General features: G+C 44.3%; 1 protein-coding gene across 5 annotated transcripts in view; it reads left to right on the top strand.

Moving 5' to 3' along the window:
* SCHIP1 (schwannomin interacting protein 1) overlaps nucleotides 1–21586 on the top strand; it is a 646656-nt gene extending 625070 nt beyond the window's left edge. For all 5 annotated transcript variants that reach the window (XM_060197568.1, XM_060197571.1, XM_060197569.1 and 2 more), the window contains 4 exons: nucleotides 13642–13759; nucleotides 15552–15749; nucleotides 16547–16670; nucleotides 21312–21586. In XM_060197568.1, the coding sequence (XP_060053551.1) occupies nucleotides 13642–13759; nucleotides 15552–15749; nucleotides 16547–16670; nucleotides 21312–21571 (700 nt within the window). In that variant the 3' untranslated portion in view covers nucleotides 21572–21586. The remainder of the gene's footprint in view (nucleotides 1–13641; nucleotides 13760–15551; nucleotides 15750–16546; nucleotides 16671–21311) is intronic.
* The last annotated feature ends 784 nt before the right edge of the window (nucleotides 21587–22370 follow it).

Raw genomic sequence — 22370 nt, 5'->3', positions numbered from 1 at the left:
TAAGTATAAAACATAAAAAAACAAAACTGTTTGCAAGCTCTCTATTGAGGCTGGGTGACATATACTCACTCCTCAAAGAGATTTTCCCTGACTCCCAAGTAAAAATTCAACATCTAACATCCATCCAGTGTTTGCACCTTTCTTACCCTCTTAGCCTGATTGGTTTTCCTTTGTGTTCCTTGTAACTACCTGCCATTGCATTGTTTTGTTTTTTGGTTTTGCCACTAGCATTATTGCTGGGGTTTGGTACCTGCATGACTCCATCGCTCCTGGTGGCCATTATTTTTTTCCTCTAGATAGAGAATGAGAAACAGAGATAAGGAGAAAAAGATAGAGAAAGAGAAGAGATACTGCAACACCACTCATTGTGCTTCCTCTTTGCAATTACTCCCATGTGGTGACTCCAGGAATTGAACCCAGTGTGTGCTCTACCCTGTGAGTCACCTGTTGGCCCTTGTATTTTTGTTTAATTTTTTTTTATGAGAAAGATAGGAGGAAAGAGAAAGAACCAGACATCGCTCTGGCACATGTGCTGCCGGGGAATCAAACTCAGGACCTCATGCTTGAGAGTCCAAAGCTTTACCACTGCGCCACCTCACAAGCCCTTGTATTTTTTTTTAAAGGTTTTTTTTTTCCCTTTTGTTATCCTTGTTTTTTACTGTTGTTGTAGTTATTGTTGTTATTGATGCCGTCGTTGTTAGGACAGACAGAAATGGAGAGAGGAGGGGAAGACAGAGGGGGAGAGAAGGATAGACACCTGCAGACCTGCTTCACCACCTGTGAAGCGACTACCCTGCAGGTGGGCAGCCAGGTCCTTGTATTTTTTTAAACCCAGGACTCTTTTTTAAAAAAAATATTTATTTATGTATTTATTTTCCCTTTTGTTGTCCTTGCTTTATTGTTGTAGTAATGTTGTTGTTGTTGGAGAGGACAGAGAGAAATGGAGAGAGGAGGGGAAGACAGAGAGGGGAGAGAAAGATAGACACCTGCAGACCTGCTTCACCACCTGTGAAGCGACTCCCCTGCAGGTGGGGAGCTGGGGGGCTTGAACCGGGATCCTTACACCGGTCCTTGTGCTTCACGCCACGTGTACTTAGCCCACTGCGCTACCACCTGGCCCCCACCTAGGACTCTTAACATCAAGATAGTGCATATTCATTCTGCCAGCTCACAGGTGAGAAGGGCAGATAGTGGCCAGTGTCCTTTCCAGTGGAATTTCAGAAGAAAGATAAACCTGAGTTCAGTATGCCACATTTAACTACACAACCTGTGGAAAAGTTTTATCATTTTTAATAGCAAATATATCTTCTCAAATAAAGCTTTGTGCAGAGCTTAGTGTTTGAAACAAAGCAGCCATCCTGTGGATTAGGAATGCAGGGAAGAAAATGACCTGCCCAGAAAATGCCAACACATCATCTCCCTTCTGTGGTACTCTATACCTACCTCCTCCATACCCCATACCCACTCCTTGTGCCCACCTAGAACTCTGGCAGTGCAGTGCGTGCAAACTACTGAGTCATCTGCCCCCTTTGGAGTCATGGCTCCCTCCACATGCATATCCACAGTAGCTCTTAACAGGCCCCACTGTTAATTCGCCATACGGAAGATTATTTATATCCTGTTTTTCTCAGTTGTCACCTCCACATTCTGGGATGAGCTCATCCTCTCTGAGAACACGGTGACTTTCTGGATCCCCTCAGGATGATGGTGACTAATGAGGTTTAATGTTTCTAAGAAACACCATTTTCTCCCTGGGAATGCACAGACTGCTTCCCTTCTCCTCCTCCTCTATGAAGATGTAGGAGAAAAGCCTGACTGGCAATTGTGTGACCCATAGTCCCTGTCTGCATTAAAGGAACTGTTTTCCTAATATACCCCACACCCTGAACTCTTCGTTGAGCTTGAAATACCTTAACTCTCTTATGTTAGAAAGGTACTTGGGAGATGTTAACACGTTTGAGGCACCACTATATAGTACTCCAAAAGCCTCAGAGCATGTGATGAAATCGTTAGATAACCAGAACCAGATAACTAAAACCGTTGCTTTACCAGGATTCACATGCACCATGCTACATGATGAGAGCTCAGCGCTCTATGTTAAATGAGGCTGAAAATTTAAGATTAAGCTCTAATAGACAGTCCTACCCAGATAGGCGAAGGTCTCTGGCAAAATAATGGAATTCTTTTTTTTTTTATTTTTTATTTATTTTCCCTTTTGTTGCCCTTGTTGTCTTTTTTTATTGTTGTTGTAGTTATTATTGTTGTTGTTATTGATGTGGTTGTTATTGGATAGGACAGAGAGAAATGGAGAGAGGAGGGGAAGACAGAGGGGGGAGAGAAAGATAGACACCTGCAGACCTGCTTCACCGCCTGTGAAGCGACTCCCCTGCAGGTGGGGAGCCGGGGGCTGGAACCCGAATCCTAACGCCGGTCCTTGCGCTTTGTGCCACCTGCGCTTAACCCACTGCGCTACCTACCACCCGACTCCCAAAATAATGGAATTATTATGTTTTTCTAGGGATATGTGCTTACCTGCAAAAATTCAGGTCATTATATAATAAATTGTAGGAGAGCAAGCACATCTCCTGAGAAGATATGTTTCAGTTGTTCCCGTTTCCGTGAGTGGAAATTCCACTATTCAACTTGGCCTTCAGTCTCATGGAGAATTTCTGATTGGTGATATCTCCTATAGCATTTACAAGAGTGACAAGCTGTTGAATGTCAGCTTGTCCAGTAATCCCATAAAGACATTTCATGCCTAATACAGCAGGAAAAAAAAAAAGGATACTGCTTTATAACTCAATTCATTAGATTTGACTCATACTGAAATGTGGCAACTATTAAGAAGTGCCAGTTTTATCTTCAAGATTTGCTAATCCACACATAATCAGCTTTTTTCAAAGTCTTTATAGTCATTTTTAATGTTTAAATTAATATTTCAATGAAAAGATTTTGGAAGCTTAAAAAAGAAATGAGAAAAATGAATTACGTATTTCTGAAGTACGTTTTCTAAGAAAGGGTAGATTTATTCATGTTCCTGAGAAAAAGAAAATCTTTTATTACCAATATAAAAGCTTTTCTAAAGGAGTTTTCTCATTGGCCAATGTCTTCTTCCGAGATCAGACGAGATCGGGCGTGTTCAGGGTGGTATGGCCATAGACGGCCAATGTCTTCTTAAGTGAACATTGTATTCCAGTTTCTGAGTGAGTTTAGTGTATGCTGCTAGATGATTGAGAGCTGCTTTGCTGCCTTGAGGACAGACAGAGTGGTCAGCACATCCAGGAACTCTTTTATTTCTAAAACATCAGGGCCTGGAGACAGTTTCTCTCCCTACTCCATCTGCATTTCTCAGAATAAGCACAAAGTAAATTGGACTCTTACCTCTAAATCTTCCCCCCAAGATGGATTTTACTTGCATGTGAATATAAGTGCAATCTAATCCAGTCTTACTCACACAGTATACAGTGAGTATAACCTAAGGTAGCCCCCCCTCTTCAGACATTGTGAATATTGGGAGTCAGGAACCACCCTCCCCCCCCCAAAAAAAAAGCACTGAAATAGCTGACTTGAATATTGGTGACCATTTGCTCAGCTCAACCATTCTAGCATCTTGTTCTTTAGGTTTGCCAATGAATGACTGAGTCAAGACCACTAACACCCCCTTTTTTGCTGGAGGGGAATGGAGACATAGCCCAAAGAGATATCACCTATGGTAGTGAGATAGAGAGAGAAATCCTTTCAGAGGAGCTTTGCATGTGAGAAGTTGAGGATCTGTATAATCTGCTACAAGATCATTGGCTGAACCAGCATCACTTTGCCAGAAGAGTAGATTATCCTTCAGTATCTTACAGTAATAATTTTGTGTAATTTCCTGGAGGAAGTAAGCAGACTGGGAAAGAGACTATCCGATTTTAACACAAGGAAACTGGCCTGTGTCATTGCTCTTGAGGTAATTTGCATACTATAGCTGCCTACTCACAACATGCATCTGTGTTTTAAACTGACACACATTCATAGCTAAGTAATAATTTGCTTAGAAATGCATCATGTAAGTGATTGCAAGGCATGTGCCATGACAAATGGTAGCTTGCAAATCCTTTTTGTATACTATTTGAAATGTTATTGGGTAATCTACAGAAAATTATGCCCTCCTCCAAGAATTACCTCTATTATTCTAAGATATTATACAATTTTAAAAGGGAAACAAGATTTAAAGTGGATTTTTTTGAAAACTAATAAGATTAAAATGGCAAAATGAGTTTAATTATGTAAGCAACCCTTCTCTTCACAAACCTGAAAGAAAAGCAAATTGGTCATTGTGAGATTTTCTTTGCCTAATAAATAGCCTCACTTTACAATAATTCCAGTGACCCCAGTTTAATTAGGTGCAATTAAATTTATGAGAGTGAAGTTTGACATCTTGCTAGAGGCACGACCAGCTGTGTCCTGTTCTATGATTTTTTTTTTCTGTCAATAAAAATCCAATTGTCAGAGCTGTGGCAAAAGACTGGGAGACTGCGGGGGGAGGGTTGGGGCACCACAGGGCTGCATTTTATATTTTAAAATGGCTCCAGTGAACAGCTGGGTATTTAATTAAAAGAGCTTCTAGGAATGATTTTTCATTGGTGCCTTGCCTTTGACAAGTTATGGCTCTATTACTCTCCTTTTGGTCCACATATATGTGGACCCACATAGCTCATACGGAGATTTGACTTCTGCTTCTAGAAGGTTCACCACTGACTGGGGGAAGCTGTGTCATCTGGAGGTTCAACATGATTCTTTTGCTCAATCTTGTGAAATTGTCTTTGCCCAAAGTTTGTCCTTGTTCAGATGATCGTATGATAAAATAGCATGGTAGATGCTTTGAAAAGATGCTGCCATTTAATGATGATAGTTGTCTCCTTAGTACCTGGAATTTTTCTTTTAGTTTATTTATTAGAGAAATTCTTTTAAACTCATTTGTATTTATTTATTTCCAGAGCACTGCTCAGCTGTGGTTTATAATGGTGCTGGGAATTGAACATAGGATCTCGGAGCTTCAGGCATGAAAGTTTATTGCATAAACCACTGTGCTATTTTTTGATTTGCTTTTCCCCCCTTTTGTTGCCCTTGTTTTTTTATTGTTGTTGTAGTTATTATTGTTATTGTTGATATTGATGTTGTCATTGTTGGACAGAGAAATGGAGAGAGGAGGGGAAGACAGAGGGGGAGAGAAAGACAAACACCTGCAGACCTGCTTCACCACCTGTGAAGCAACTCCCCTGCAGGTGGGGAGCCGGGGGCTTGCCCTTTGTGCCATGTGTGCTTAACCCACTGCGCTACCGCCCGACACCCCAACCACTGTGCTATTTTTCTTGGTGTTAGATGTACACTTTTACGCCATGTGTCGAAGGAAGGAAGGAAGGAAAGGAGGGAGGGAGGGAGGGGAGAGGGAGAGGGAGAGGGAGAGGGAGAGGGAGAGGGAGAGGAGAGGAGAGGAGAGGAGAGGAGAGGAGAGGAGAGGAGAGGAGAGGAGAGGAGAGGAGGGAAAGGGAAGAAGGAGTAAATGGGACCTGAGTCCTTCTCAGAATTTGACTCTTCCTTTTGCCCCTTCCCCTCCAAGGTGTCACTCTTTATCTCCCCCAGTGTCCCTTTATGCACCAGAAGGTGCTGTACATAACCTGCCAAGCAACATAATGTTCCCTGTTCTGATACTGAGTCCTTGACCTTATCAGAAGGCATGACAGTCAATATACTGGGGTTAGGCTGGTGGAGCTATAGCCCAGGGAACAGTTGTGCCACCAGCTACAGCCTACAGCTATCTGGGTGGCCAAGACTCAGAAGTACCTCCTGATTCTACAGATGGCAAAATGCGAGTGACCATACTCCGAGGAATGATGCTCCCAACCTGTGCTTCTGTGTTCTTGTTAATGACTACACAGCTACACAGACTTCAGATCACCACAAGTTAAATGAGACAAGAAATCATCGAAATAAAATTGACTGCAAAGTTAAACCTAAAATAGTGACCCTACTTCTTTCCTCCCACCCCCGACACCCACCCAAGGGCGGAAAAAGTGTTTAAAAGAATAGAAGAATCAAAAAAAAAAAAAGAATAGAAGAATCCAATGTCAAGGTGCTCACCTAATCCAGTTGCACTCCACACAGAAGTTTTACCCTGACCACACACTCTACCACATCCCTGGAAGGGAACAGCATTTTTAGCTCTGTCTAGGCTGAGCCAAACACATGGGCAACTGGCTTTCAAACACCGACACTGAGGTACAGGCTAGATCCTTTAAAGATTGAAATCTGCTGAAAAACCAAGTAGGAGAAGGGAGCAAGATGGGCTGTGAATCAAAGTCAGTGATTGAGTCCAAGGATCCATCCACAGAAATGTTCATTTTTCAAGAAAAAGCAACACCAGCCCTCCACCCCCCTCCCCCAAAAAAGCCCAGCCTGATTCATGTGTGAGTCATAGTCCTGCACGGATTCGTCTACATCTGATGCATGCATCCTCCCCGCAGACACTTAGTCCTACTCATCTCACAAAGCACAGCAGCCATCACCTCACCCAGCTCCTCTCCTCCCTTTATGATTCTGAGAAATGCCTATATATGTCAGCTCAGAGGAGTGCCAAAGAGAAATATTCAAAATCAACTGAAATTATACCACCCAAAAATATTTAGATGTATTTCTTCTCATTTTTTTTTCTCTCTATACCTGTCTCCACAGTTTTTGCTTACAAAGTTGGAACCATACTCTACAGACTATTTGTGACCTGATGTTTTGTTTTGTTTTCTCTTAGAGACATTTGTCTGTATTCAGCATTGTCCTTTCATCACCTGTATTTCTACCAGCTGTACAACGTCATCTATTTCACCATAAAATCCTCATTGTTAAGAGCTTGGAATTATTTCCAGTTTTTTGTTTGGTTTGGTTTTTGCTTTGCTTTCTGTTTTTTCTTCTCCCCCTCCTTTTTTTCTTTCTATTCATGAATTCTATTCATTATATCCTCTTAAAGAGCCGTAGCCTCCCAAGACAGACTCTGCTGCAGTAAGATACCAGCTTTGTGACTTTGTATAATTTAACCTCTGAGCCTTGTTTCTCATGTGTAAATGGGGGCCGCGATACTTTGCTGTAGCTGAGGATCAGAGGCAATATGTTTGCTGAGTGTCTGGTGTATAGCAGATGCTTGCTGTTGGTGGCTTTTTCAGAATGCAAGAGCTCAGACATCATTTGGTCTTAATTAAGATGAAAAATGGCCATATTTTGGCACCATAGGACAGTTTACTGTCTTATTCTCTTCTCTTCCTCTTCCTCTTCCTCCTCCTCCTCCTCCTCTTCCTCCTCCTCCTCCTTCTCTTCCTCCTTCTTCTTCTTTCAGAAGACTTCTCACTCTGGTCTTCAATTCATGCTAGAGAGTATTTCTGGTAAAAAAAAAAATTCTTAACATAGTTAGGCATTTCTTTTCTAATAGAATTATGAAAGTCATGTATATATAGCACTTTCGTGTGTGATAAGATATATTTGGAAACTAATAACTGTCTCTGCTCTATAAATTACCTTTAAAAAAAAAGTCCAATAAATAATCATCTCATGCACTGCATTACCCTTTAGCCAAAGAAAGTGAACACAACTCCAATAAAGTAAGATAAGTAATAGCATTGTTTTCATAATAAGTATTTGAAAGCAGAAAATTCACCCTTTTTTTGTTTTTTAAGATTTATTGTTGAGAGAGAGAGAGATCAGACTACCACTCAATTCTGACTGATACTGAGTGATGCCAGGCACTGAACCTTGGACCTCAGGCATGTAAATTCTGTGCTCTAATATACTGAACTATCTCCCTAGCCCCCCCCCCTTGAAAAAAATAGATTTAGTTATACAAGAAAGAGAGAGAAAAGAAATAGAACATTATTCTAGTCTATTCAGTGCTAGGAATTGATCTCTGAACTTCTTGCCTGCAAACCCTACACTTTATCAGCTATGCCACCTCCTGGGTCCACTCACTGCCTTTTCTTTTTGAAAATTACTGATAGGCATATCTATAACTTATGGTAAATGTCTCTGTGGAACCAGAAGTGGGGGGGGGAGAAGCAGAGTTTTGTGGGGTGGAAATGGTCTCACATTTACCAAGAAGCAAAATCTCCTTGTTTTTAATTCATCTAGACACCTACATACATGGGATACCCAGAGCCTAACTACCAGACCTGAACTTCACTGTGGAATGGGAGGAAGGTCATTGCTGACATTGTTCTAAGCCCAGGAGTCTTAGTGGGAGTCCCTTTCTTTGTTTTGTTGCTGTCATTCCTCCATCCTCCTCTCTCCTCCTCCCTCCTCCTCTTCCCTTCTCCCTCCTCCTCCTTTCTCTTTCCTTCCTTCCCCTCCTCCCTCTCTCCCCTTCCTTCCCCTCCTCCCTCTCTCCTCCTCCCCCTCCTATTCCCTCTTCATTCCTCCTCCTCCCTCTTCTTTCCTCTCCTCCCTCCTTCTCTTCTCTCCCTCCTCCTCCTCCTCCTCCTCCTCCTCCTTTTTACTTAACATGAAAAAGCAGAAGGCTGCTCTGGGGTCAAACTTCAGGGGATCTCATGCATGCTAGTTCTGTGCTCTAATGCTGAGTTATCCCCCCTACCCAAGAAATATCTTGCATTATGACCTTGAAACAGATGCCTGTTGGCTTTGTTGCTGCCATGGTGATATAGAATGAAAACCATGCACACTGAGTGACACCAATAGGCACTGATTTTCAGGCAGCTCTGGGGCTGGCTCCCAGGCAAGCTTACTTGGATCTGTGTGACCAACGAATGAAGTGCCTGGGCCTCTCCCGACTGAGCTCTGTATTGCAACGTCACCCAGCCACCAATTAGGCAGGTTCTGGCTAAGGGGTGGGCTCCCCAGAAACCAAGCCTTTCTCTGCTCTGCTGGCCACAACATCAGGAAGGGAGGCTGGAACCTGCTGCAGGTAACTCTGAGTGACGTTCCCACCTGTGACCCATAGGTGGGCATTCAGCTTAGGAGAGTGGGCATGAACTCCTTCATGAACTCCTTCAGAATAAAGGCACTTTCAGGTGACTCTGGCCATGGGCTTTGTGTACATGGAGACCTCTAACACATGCAATGCAGCATCACACCAGGGCACAGAGACCTGTTTCCAAAATGAGAAAAGCACTAGTCTGGGTTCAGGTGGCCTCAGATGGAGAAGGCCCCTTTTATGTAAGGACAGCAGGAGGGTGAGGTGTCACAACAAGTAGGGCCTTCGCTTTACTCCTCCCAGGACACTTTCCTCCACCCCTATCATCCTCCTCCAGGCTCCCAGTCCCTGCAGGCTAGGGGCACTTGGTCCTTGCCACCAAGTGCAATGGAAAAAGGTTTCTGGAGAAGCTGATGTGACCTTTCCAGGAGACATCGAATGGCACCACTCTGTGCTAAGTGCTAGTCACTCACATGTATAAACATAAAGACACCAAGTGGATCCTGAATTGTGTGCCTTCCATTACACCACTAAAGCGTGGAAGCTGGTGTTTGCTACTACCACAGGCAGTGGCTGGAGATTGTCAGACCTGGCAGTTGGGAGCCAGGGCTTGTCCAGAATGGAGCTGATACAGCATGGTGTTGGGAACACAGCCAGGGTCCAGCATCAGTGAACTGTGAGCCCAGGGAGACAGAACTGCATAGGGGACAGAACCAAGGCTGAGTATCAAAGCACATTGTAAAGACAGAGCCAGGGTCCAGGATAGGAGTCTGGGTTTCAGGTTGAGCTCACAGAGGCTGTGCCCCTGGTTGGAAAGCCAAAGCAGGGTACCATCAGTGGCCCTGTGACACCCATTGTCCCTGCACCAGGTGGTCCCTAGACTGTGGCTGAGTTCCCCCAAAGCTGTTTTGTCTTCAAACCTGCTTAAAGGCTCAAAATGGGCAAATCCTTCCTGCAGCCAACTCTGCTCTCAGACGTCTTCACTAAAATCCCCTCAGAAGCCTTAGTTGCCCTGCCAGGGATTCCCTCTTTCCGAGAGCATGTCCCTGTGATTACGATGCAAGGAATTAGTGTCCATCCTGTAAGAAGCTTGGCGGTTTCCCACGGTGATAATGTGGGCCAAAGCGATTTCTGTATTTCCACCTAAGCTGTTTTTCATTGCACTTGACTACCCCAATCCTTTACAAAGTCACATCTTGTCTAAAATTCAAGTGTTCCCCAGCCGAGCCCACTGGCCCTAAGCTAGGCCTCATCCTTCCCAGAAAATATTGAGTTGGGAACAATTCACTCCATGTTACAGAGGAGGAAACTAAGATTCAAAGAAGTGAAGTTCTATGCCTGGAGAAAGAAGTGGGCTCTCCGAGCCTGGGTCCTGTAGCTCTAAACTCCAGGGGATCTTTGCCTTCCCAGCTAGCTCTCCTGGTCACCCGGAAGGGTAGGGAGGAGACAAAAAGGGACCCACCCAGAAGAGGTAGGAGTTCTTTCTTGGGGAAGTGGTAGTGACACAAATTAACAAGAGGTGGCAGTATGCACACAGAGCATTAGGGCTCTATGTGGCTTCTATATTTCTTTCAAATAAAAATAAAAACACTTTAGATGCGTCATCAAAGAAATTTTTAAATATTTATTTATTTATTTCCTTTTGTTGCCCTTGTTTTACTGTTATAGTTATTATTGTTGTTGTTATTGATGTCATTGTTGGATAGGACAGAGAGAAATGGAGAGAGGAGGGGAAGATAGAGAGGGAGAGAGAAAGACAGACACCTGCAGACCTGCTTCACCGCCTGTGAAGCGACTCCCCTGCAGGTGGGGAGCCGGGGGCTGGAACCGGGATTTTATGCCGGTCCTTGAGCTTTGCGCCACCTGCGCTTAACCTGCTGTGCTACAGCCCGACTCCCCATCAAAGAAATTTTATAAAGCACCCCACTTGCTGGAATGCAGTCAGACACATTGTTCTCTGTACTTTTTCCTGTGGCAGTTTTTTTTTAACTTAATTTATGTTTTATTTATTTTGAATAGAGGCAGAGAGAAATTGAAGGGGGAGGGAGAGACAGAAAGGGGAAAAGACAAGAGAGACACCTGCAACACTGCTTTACCACCTGAGAAGCTTTCTCCCTGCAGCTGGGGACCAGGGGCTTGAACCCCAGTCCTTGAGCTTGGTAATGTGTGTGTTCAACCGGCCCCTATTTTTATATTTTAATTAAAGAGCGGGGGCAGGGGAGAGATCAGAGCACTACCAAGTTCTGATTTATGGTGTATGGCAGTATCAGGGGTTAAACCTGCATCCTCTGGTGCCTTAGGCATGAAAGGCTAGTGCATTACTGTGTGTATTATCTCCCTGACCGTCAATTACAAAGTGTTGTTGTTGTTGTTGTTGTTGTTGTTGTTTGATAGAGACAGAGTGTTACAGGGAGAGTGAAAGAGACTGCAGCACCGGAGCTTCCTTCGATGCAGGGAGGGAGGAGTTTAAAACAGGGTCATGCACATGGCAAATCGACTGTGAACGTTTTTCTAATCTAATTAGACAGTCTGGAACTCAGGAAATGACCATCAGATACACCCTTCAACCCAGCAGACCCATGTGACCCTGACTTTCTTTTCTTTCAAACACCATGGGGTAGGATCCTGTGGCTGTTTTACCAGTTGGGCAGATCCTGTGCCCTTGGCACTGAGCACTAAAACCACAACCAACTGCCACCCAGAAGCCTCTCCTGTCTCTCCCTGTACACATCCTGACTGTGGGAGTCACTGAGAACCACCCTTTGTAGCACACAGTACAGGAACATGGTCAGCTTCGGGAGAATCTGGGGCAGAGAGGCGTCCACAGTCTTGCCTGTTGGAGCAGATATAAGGCAGCGAGATGCTTGGTTCCCTCATTCCCAGCTGCATCTCCTCCTGGAGCATCAGGATAAATGAGGCTGAGTGTGTGGGTAGCCCCAGGAAGGAACCTGTGATGTTATTTTCCTTCTCTTTCAGGTGAAGCTGTGTGATGTTCCCTTTTTTTTAAATATTTATTTATTCCCTTTTGTTGCCCTTGTTGTTTTATTGTTGTAGTTATTATTGTTGTTATTGATGTCATCGTTGTTGGATAGGACAGAGAGAAGTGGAGAGAGGAGGGGAAGACGGGGAGACACCTATAGATGTTCAGCGAAGCACCGGGCTTAAATTGGTATCCATATGCTGATTCTTGGGCTTTGTGCCAGGTGCGCTTAACCCGCTGTGCTAACCACCTGACTCCCGATGTTCCCTTTCTTAATGCATATAAGTGAATACTCTTGGTGGCTTTTGGCAACTACTTTAAATAAAACTTTCCTTCAGGAGACTCTGCTGTGTTCAGGGAAACGAGCCTTTCCACAGAGAACTGTGGCCTAGGTGCTTCTTCTTCTTCTTCTAGCGTTTGCCCTTCCGTAGCCAGTCAACAGCGTCAGGTTGAACCTAATGTAAAGTTTCAAGACCTCCTTTGAATCTGGAGAGGTGGCAGTCGTTCACTATGTGGGTCATTGTCTGTAGCCGCAGGGGCAGTTCGGGTCGTCTCTGGCTCCCCAGCGATGGAACATAGTGGCGCACCGGCCATGGCCTGTTCGATAGCAATTGAGGAGGATGAGCTCCTTTGGAGTGTCCCCACGGGGAAGTCAGCTGATGATGCCAGGCCACCTTATTGACAAGGTTGGGAACCCTGTGGTTCATTTTGTTTATTCATTTATATTAGTGATTTGATAATGGTTTACAAGGATATAAGATTTCAATGGTGTAATTTCACACCACACCTACCTCCAAAGTTCTATAAACTGCCCCCCCCATAATTCTCAAAGTCTAAGAGACAGTTTGTCCTTTCTCTCTCTTTTCTCCAAGTTCTTAATACTTTGATTATCTACATTCCACATATAAGTAAAATCATCCTGTAGTTGTCTTTTACCTCTTTACTTACCTCATTGATCATAATCACCTCCAGTTCCATCCATTTTGTCCTTAAGGACATAATATCTTTTTAAATTCAAAACAGGGTTCCATTGAACGTCTATCCTCTAACTTCTTTATTTGATGATGGACATTTAGGTTGCTTCCACTTCTTGGAATGAATAGTGCATTATTCACTACTGTGAATGAATAGTGCAGCTAGGAACACTGGGCTGCATATATGTCTTCCAATTCATGTTTTCAGATCCTTTGTATGTATGCCTAGGAGTGGTACTGCTGGATCATAACGTATTCCATTTTTATTTGTTTAAGGACTCTCCATACTATTTTCCACAGGAGCTATAGCAGTTTGCATTCCCACCAGTAGTATACCAGAGTTTCTTTTTCTCCACATCCTGACCAGCAATCTCCTGTTTTGTTGGTGTTGGTCATTCTTCTAGGTGTGAAGTAGAGTCTCAGTGGACTTACACATTCTATTATGTACCAGCTGTCTGCCTGGCATATGTTAGAATATTTGACCCTGAGTTGCATTTTGCGTAAATGGAGCTGCTGTGAGAACAGCTAGTGCAGTCTTAATGAGTTACCACATTCTGTTACATCAGGTTATCAAGTTCTCTTTGTCCCCCCCTCTTGTTAGAGCTGCCCTGAGTCAGATGACTGTGATGCTGGTCCCTTTCTCTCTGTGTGAGAAGCCCATGATACATACTCTCTAGAGGAAAACCTGCCAGGTGTCCCAGTGCCACCAAGATGACTTGTCCTTTTGCTTCCTGCAGCCTACAGAGTGGGATGAACCTGCAAATCTGCTTTGTCAATGACAGCGGCAGTGACAAGGACAGCGATGCCGATGACAGCAAGACAGAGACCAGCCTGGACACCCCCCTGTCTCCCATGGTGAGTTCTGACACACTCCCTGACTCCATACTGAACTCATGCTTCCCAAAGGTCATATTCACACATATGCTTGTCTCGGCATGGGGCTACTTTGTTGTTGTAAGCCAGCAACAAATGCTGCAGAAATTAGAAAAGAAACATTTCTTGGCATGGCAAACCTTCAAGTTTGACAGTAATTGAAAAATCAAAGTAAGGATCTAATTAGGGCCCATGAGTTCTGTTAAAACTAGCAGCTACCTTCACATTAAACTGTGGGAGAAATTAAACTGGCCTAAACAGTCATAATGGGGAAGTGTGCTATGTGTCAGTGGTTCCCCAGGATTGGTGAGTGTGAGCAGACTGACAGACGGACACATTTTTAGTGCAACACCAAAGCCCATGCATGCATGATCCCACTACACAATGGCCTTCTCCCAGACAGCTTCTCATTTATCTGCTTTTTGAGAGAGGGGAGGGAGAGAGAGAGATGTGAGATAGCACCACTCCACCATCCGTGATACTCCCATGTGGTACTGGGGCTTGAACCCAGTATCTCAAACATGATGGAGTGTTCACTTCCAGTTGAGCCATCTCCTAAAAGGATACATTCTAAAGGCATGGGGTTCTGGAGAGACAGACACAGAAACCTTCCTCAGAGAAGCAGCAAGTTCTTGTGTTAGGAACTCCTGCTTCACCCTTGCATATGTATCACAATAGTCAACACGCGGACTGAGGTTTTTGTTTCGGGAGCCCTGCTTCTCCCTGAGTACCACTTTTTTTATCAAATGGGCGCTGGGACCTGGGTGCAGGGTAAGAAAGAACTGGTTTGGGAGTCAGGTGGTAGCGTAGCGGGTTAAGCGCAGATTAAGCACAAGGACCGGCCTAAGGATCCCAGTTCAAGCCCCCGGCTCCCCACCTGCAGGGAGTCTCTTCACAGGTGGTGAAGCAGGTCTGCAGGTGTCTTTCTCTCCCTCTCTCTGTCTTCCCTTCCTCTCTCCATTTCTCTCTGTCCTATCCAACAACAACAACATCAATCATAACTACAACAATAAAACAACAAGGGCAACAAAAGGGAATAAATAATAAAAAAATAAATATTTTTAAAAAAAGGGGGGGGAAGAAAGAAAGAACTGGTTCCTGAGATTCCATAGACCTAGGGACTGACTGGCTGTGATCTCCAGTCTGGGGTGGATGTTTTGCATTGTCTGTTCACTTTAGGAAGGTTCTAAAAGCAAGAATCAAAGAAAGCTTTCAAGTTTGTCATAAACATGTTCTCCCTATCACTAGTTCACTACTGTGTCTGACAAAAATCAGTCTGCTTTTGACATTGAGGAGCTGGCCCTTAAGGACCCAGAAGCATGCAAGGTTAGAAATAGAGCTTCCCGGGGAGTCGGGCTGTAGCGCAGCGGGTTAAGCACAGGTAGCGCAGCGGGTTAAGCGCAGGTGGCGCAAAGCACAAGGACTGGCATAAGGATCCCGGTTCGAACCCCGGCTCCCCACCTGCAGGGGAGTCGCTTCACAGGCGGTGAAGCAGGTCTGCAGGTGTCTATCTTTCTCTCCTCCTCTCTGTCTTCCCCTCCTCTCTCCATTTCTCTCTGTCCTATCCAACAACGACAACAACAATAGTAACTACAACAATAAAAAAACAAGGGCAACAAAAGGGAATAAATAAATAAAATAAATTTTAAAAAAATTAAAAAAAAAAAAGAAATAGAGCTTCCCACCTCTCTGTACAGGTTAGGGATGGCTTGAATCCTTTGCAAAGGTGGCTCCTGACACAGAAAGCTCAGGGCTGCTCTTTTTCCCTTCGCAGAGCAAACAGAGTTCTTCCTATTCCGATAGAGACACTACTGAAGAGGAATCTGAATCCCTGGATGACATGGATTTCCTCACAAGGCAAAAGAAACTGCAAGCTGAAGCTAAGATGGCCCTTGCCATGGCCAAGCCAATGGCCAAAATGCAAGTGGAAGTGGAAAAACAGAACAGGAAAAAGTCTCCCGTCGCTGATCTCGTAAGCAGCAAGTGCCTCGTGCCAGCGAGTGTTTGACGCTGCCCCAGTCCTTTCCCAGAATTATGCAAACTGGGGTTTCTCCAGGCAGTTTGTAAAAAGTACTCTCGTTGAGAAATAATTCGTTTCTTCTTTCCTGCCTGCTGTATCACAATAGCTTTCACCAAAGTAAATTGGCTTTTGACCTATGTCTACTCTGTTTGGAGCTGTCTAGAAAGATGTTAGTGCCTTTTAAACAATCTCAATTTGAACCTGTTGTTTTAGCAGCCTCTTGACTGCCTAGCTCTCATGCCTGCCTTGGAGTGAGGATGATCTATAAGATGCATAGTTGGTGAGAGCCCTGCACTGGTGGTTTGTCTAGCTCAGCATGGGCCCGCAGTGGGGCCATGTACAACTCAGCTTTGTACAGCTGTTTTCTCATGTATAAAAGTGGTTGTGGCAATAATAGAACAGGCTTGTGAGAAGTCACTGAATGTGTTCAAAGCACAAGGCACAGAGTCTGTACCGTGATGCAGGTCAGCGGGGATGTTCATTTCATGTCACTGGTATCACTTGTGTGACAGCTTGACTCTCGGTGCTATAGTCTGTGGTCAGGACACCGTCACTTACCCCATCCCCACCCCAAAATAAACTTCCTGTTGGAGGAGGATGGCACCTTGATACAGGTGGTGTCTGTCGCATAGCGTGTACAGGGTCAGGTGGGAAGCCTAACCATGCAGCTGAACTGAAGTGAGTGGATGGTGGTCTTTGGGAGGAAGCTAACCTGTCATTCACACTACCCCTGCCCCCTGTGTCCCCAGCTGCCTCACATGCCGCATATAAGCGAGTGCCTGATGAAGCGAAGCCTGAAGCCCGCAGACCTGCGTGACATGACGGTGGGGCAACTGCAGGTGATCGTCAATGACCTGCACTCCCAGATAGAAAGTAAGTGCACGCATGGACTGAGGGGCCGCCATCCCTGCTTCGGCCTTTGCATGGTGTCTGGGCTCCCCCTGCGTGCTGGCAGTACAGAGAGGAGTATCTGGAGGTTCTGCTTTCATTTGGGGTTTTACCGGGAAAAGTCCAGAACCTTTCAGAATTTGGGGGGAGGGGATGTCCTGTGCACTATAGTGGAGGTGGATGTGATGTGCAGGCACTTGTCACAAAGCAGTAAAAAGCTGTCTTGTAAATCATTACTTCTCTGCAATAAAATGGCTTTTTTTTTAAGAATTGTTTTTAGGGTTCACTAAGGTTAAGGGTCCTCTTTATTCATTTGCACAATACTAATGAGCCTCCCCAGCCTAATTTTTTATTTTGTGGGAGGATGAGGGGGGGATGCTGCTACGCTCTGACATATGATAGTACCAGAGATTGAACCAGTGACCTCTGGGGCCTCAGGCATGCAAGTCTAGGGCTACTACCACTATATTATCTCCTTGCCCTGCCCCGTCCTTAAAAATAGATAGATAGATAGATAGATAGATAGATAGATAGATAGATAAATAGATAGACAGACTATCTCCCTGCCCTGCCCCCTCCTGACAGACAGACAGACATAATGAAAGAGACCACAACACCAAAACTTTTGTAGAGAGCAGTGGGGGCCAGACTCAAACCTGGGTAGCACACAAGGCAATGTAGCATACTATCCAAGTGAGCTATTAGGCCAGCCTGGCCCTTCATTTTTTATGAGAGATTTTGATAGAAAGGACACAAAGCACCCATCTACCATATGTTAGTTCTGTTCATTTGATTGTCAGTGTTACCTCATTTCCTGCCTGGGATGGAACCCAGGGCCTCAAGCTTTGCAAAGCAGGTACTCTACCAGTGAGTCATTTTCCTTGCTCTTTTATTTATTTTAAATTCCTGGCTTCTCCCATAGTGCTGAGCATGCATTTGGCTCAAAATCTCTGTGTCTAGAATGCAATTTAGTGGTTTAGGTCACTGATAACACAACTATACCAGTTCACTTGCGGAATGTCACCATCATCACCAAATCAAAGTTGACTTAATTTGTGGACTCCAGCTAGTGGGTGTGCATTTGAGCCCAGTGTGAGCATCACAGGGTAACAGGTGGCCCAAGGAGGTCAGCAGGTAGAGTTCACTATGGATCAGACAGTGGTCATGCAGAGAATGCCTGTCCGCCCAGTGAGAACATACCACTGGGGGCATTCAAACCAAACAACTATTTTAAAAAAAAATGTTGTTACCATTTATAGGGGCCAGATGATGGCACACCTGGTTGAACACACACATAGCCATGCTTGAAGACATTGGTTTAAACCACTGCACCCAGGGCTGGATGGTGCACCTGGTTGAGCACACATGTTATAGTGCGCAAGGACCCAAGTTCGAGCTCCCCGTCCCCACCTGCAGGGGGAAAACTTTACAAGTCGTGAAGCAGAGCTGCAGGTGTTTCTCTGTCTCTCTCCCTCTCAATTTCTGTCTGTTTCTATCCAATAAATAAATAAAGATAATTTAAATTTTTTTAATAAACCACTGCTCCCCACCTGCAGGTTGGGGAGGAGTTTCATGAGTGGTGAAGTAGGTCTACAGGTATCTACCTTTCTTTATCCCTCTCTATGTTCCCTACCCTCTTAACTTCTCTATCCTATCAAATAAAATAAAGGGGAAAAAATGGCCACCTGGAGCCATGGATTTGTAGTGCCAGCACTGAGCCCTAGTGATAAATAACTCTAGTGGCAATTTTTTTAACTTAAGTAGGAGTAATAAAGGTACTGTAATTATGTTAATTTAAAAAGGTCTTTACGGGAGTCAGGCGGTAGCGCAGCAGGTTAAGTGCACGTGGCGTGAAGTGCAAAGATTGGTGCAAGGATAGGCCTAAGGATCTTGGGTTCGACCCCCTGGCTCCCCACCTGCTGCAGGGGAGTCACTTCACAAGCAGTGAAGCAGGTCTGCAGGTGTCTTTCTCTCCCCCTCTCTGTCTTCCCCTCCTCTCTCCATTTCTCTCTGTCCTGTCCAACAACAACGACACAATAACAGTAACAGCCACAATAAAAAATACAACAACAAAAAAACAAAATGAGCAACAAAAGGGAAAAAAAATAGTGGATTCGACCGAGCCCCAGCAATAACCCTGGAGGCAAAAAAAAAAAAAAAAAAAAAGGTCTTTTCAGGGCTGGGTGGTGGAGCATCTAGTTAATCACAAACATTACCATGCACAAGTATCTGGGTTCAAACCCGTTTTCCACCTGCAGTGGGGGGGGGGGTGCTTCATAAGCAGTGAAGCAGGTCTACAGGTGTCTCTTTTTCACTCATCTATCTCCCCTTCCCCTCTCAAGTTCTGTCTGTTCTATCCAATAAAAATAGGAAAACTAAGCAAACAGGAAAAATGGCCAGTCGGAGCAGTGGATTTGTAGTGTCACCACTCAGCCCTAGCAATAGCCCTGGTGGCAGTAAAAAATAATAATAATAAATAGGGGTCAGGAGGTGGCACACCTAGTTACGCACTCACATTACAGTGCACATGGACCCAGGTTCAAGCCCTGGTCTCCACCTGCAGGGGGAAAGCTTCACAAGTGGTGAAGCAGGGCTGCAGGTGTGGCTGTGTGTTCTTTCCCTCTGTCATCCCCTCTCCTCTCAATTTCTCTCTGTCTCTATCCAATAATAAATAAATAAGAAAAAAACAAATATAAATAAATAAATGTCTTTCCAGCTACCAGCTGGTTTCATTCATATGTAGAGTCTAGAAATCTGATACACGTGAACTTGAATGAAAAAAAAACAGAAAGCAAGCAAGCTATTTCTAAGATATACGAGAACTATGGTGTTTATCTTTGGGAATGGCAATGGGGAAGGAGACAGAACTCTGGTGTTGGGTGTGGTGTGAAACTACTGTAATCTTATAATCTTATAACCTACTATTATTTACAAATTTTAAAATTGTCCTTTAAAGATATGTACTAAAACAGATAAAAAAGGTATGATATCTGAACCAAGCTTTATTTTTAAAATTTATTTATGAGAAAGAGATACAGGGGAGAGAGAGAATAAGATCATCACTCTGGGCACATATGATGCTAGGGAATGAATTTAGAACCTTGTGTTTGAAAGTCCAATACTTTACCCATTATACTACATCCCAGGTTGCTGGGCTTTGCTTTAAAATAATTGCATGGAAAAAAGAAAATAGAAGAATCAGGACTGGTAATGAATAGATAATTGTTGAAGTTGGCTGAATGCTTAGAATTGATTGAACTATTCTCTGTGCTTTTGTGTCTTTTTGAAAATTCCTGTGTTAAAAATGTCATATCATGAAAGATCCTGTGTACTAAAGGTTTACTTATGTCTACTGAGTGCTAGTATAAAAAACTACTCCCCTATAAAATCTTTTTTAAAAATAAGATAAAAAGAAACTACCCCAAGAACACTTTGAACAAGATAGAATTAGGCACATTCAGAGCCAAGTTAATACACCCAGTATTATTTCAAAAACAGGGGAAAAGAGAAAGGATTTAACATTTTAATTAAGAGACCATAGATTCACAGAACTTTTCCTTTTTTCATTCTACATTTAAATTTTAGTGGAGCATAAGTTGTAAGAATTCTTATTCTTTCAGGAAATTGAGAGGTTTTCTGATATTTCACCACTGAAACATCTTCCTTGGACTTAAAATCATGTTGAGTTCATTTCTATAAAAAAAAAAAAAAAAGGTAGATGAAAGATGAATTTTAGACCGATTATTATCACACACCCCCAAATTTGAAGCAAGTCTGAACTGGTAGCTCATTTGGAGAATTTCAAGGGAACCATCTGAATGCTTCCTTTCTTTTGTTTCTGAGCCTAGGGCTGTTGTTACTTTAAGGCTCCCCACCTACACCCCCAAACCCCCACACCCCCTGTGTCCTGACCTGGAGATGTTAATCCTAGCCAGTCTAGCAGGGGAAACAAGATCTCTGTGCTTGTTTACATTTCTTGGGGAGAAACCAATTAACCCAGTGCCCTGATTTCTAGAGGATTAGAAATTTTTCCAGTCTACATTTATCACTCCCAGAATAAATCCTAGGAAATAGTTTTCCAGCACCCACTGTCCAGAGAGTTCAGGTCTTACATATCTGGCTAATCGACAAATTGGACTTTCCAATATTTTTAACAATACAGTCTCCTAGAACAACCTACACACTGGAAAAACCCTACCTTAGCCCCTTCAGGCACCTCCTCAACATCTGAGTGGCTGTCCCCGACCCTGGCATCAGACGCCCAACCCCTGGTGCATTTTAAAGCTGAGCTGTGGGAAAACTGAATACACTGCAGACATTTCAGCTCACGTGTCTTCAAACAAAACTCCACTTTTTCAAACCAGTAATTTCCCTAACCACTGCAAATCTTTTCTCACTTCAGTATGAATGTAATTGAAGAACTTTTTACTCTATTTCTTTCCCTCCAGCACCCCCATTGTCTGCAGACTAGTCACATTCTTAGACTGGTGGCCCCTCACAGACTTGGGAGAAGCTAATAGAAGGATTTTGCTGTCTTGTCTGTTCTTGGATGCTAGAGCCTGTGTTCTTGCCCAGGTCTGCACATCTGACTGGGTCAACCCCGTATCTCTGACTTTTTCCTGTTAGGCCTGAACGAGGAGCTGGTGCAGTTGCTGCTGGTGCGGGATGAGCTGCACACAGAGCAAGATGCCATGCTGGTGGACATCGAGGACCTGACCAGGTCAGTAGGCTGGGGGCTAGGACCTGGGCAGGTGCAGCTCTCAGAGGCCTCCCCTCACACAGAGCGATTGTTCATCTCTTCTATGTCCTCACAGAGGGGAAGTGGCCAAACTGCTGCTTCCCCAGTACAGTTTCTCAGCTGTCCTCTCGTCCTCATCCTCTCATGAGGGAATCAGCGCCTGAGAGTTCCCACCCTCCCCTACCTCCTGTCCTGAAAGACCACGTGAGCCTGCCCTCTATGCTGTGTTTCCACTTGTGCAGCCATATCTGGGGCCACATTGTGGCACTTGCTATTGCATGGCCAAGCCTGGCAGTTCCTACTGTGTTCAGTAGGCAGGAGGCTAGCATTTTCCACCATCCTGGCACCCCCCCCAAGTGGTCTTTCCAAAGGAACCCCAAAACTTCGTTTCTGATTGGGCCCAGCTCACATTGCCTCCAAGCAGAGCGAAGCTTGCCTGTTCTGTGACAGTTACTGCTAATCCAGGCATGGCATTCAGAGGGCCAGCCACTTTCCGAAGATGGAGACAACACTTGTTGCCGTGACAGAATTAGCACATGAAGCAGGCCCATCCATCCTAGAAGCTTGTAAGCCTGTAGTGGAAAGGTACTTGGCATCTCATCTCCGTGAAACACTGGATGAAACCTTTGTCTATGAATGTGTTGTTATAGAGATAGTTTCTGTAGGGGGGAAAAGGGAGGGGGGATGCCACTCATGTGGTAGGACACATGCCTTGTGCATGTGGCTCAGTGTTAAGCTACCACATGAGGTGTGCTGTCAGGTCAGGGGAAGCTCCAGTGCTCTGTCTCCTCTATCTCTTGTCTCTATCTGAATGAAGAAGCAGCCTGGAGAGGTGAAATCGTGCGTGTAAAAGGCCCCAGCTCTGCCAAAAAAGAAAGCAACAAAACAAAACAGAGTAGCTGAACTTTTTGTTTAGGCTTTCTTTCTTTCTTCCATTCATTCCTTCC

This window comes from Erinaceus europaeus, chromosome 9, assembly GCF_950295315.1.
Source record: "Erinaceus europaeus chromosome 9, mEriEur2.1, whole genome shotgun sequence".
Taxonomy (NCBI): domain Eukaryota; kingdom Metazoa; phylum Chordata; class Mammalia; order Eulipotyphla; family Erinaceidae; genus Erinaceus; species Erinaceus europaeus.
This window is presented reverse-complemented; position numbering and strand designations above follow the sequence as displayed.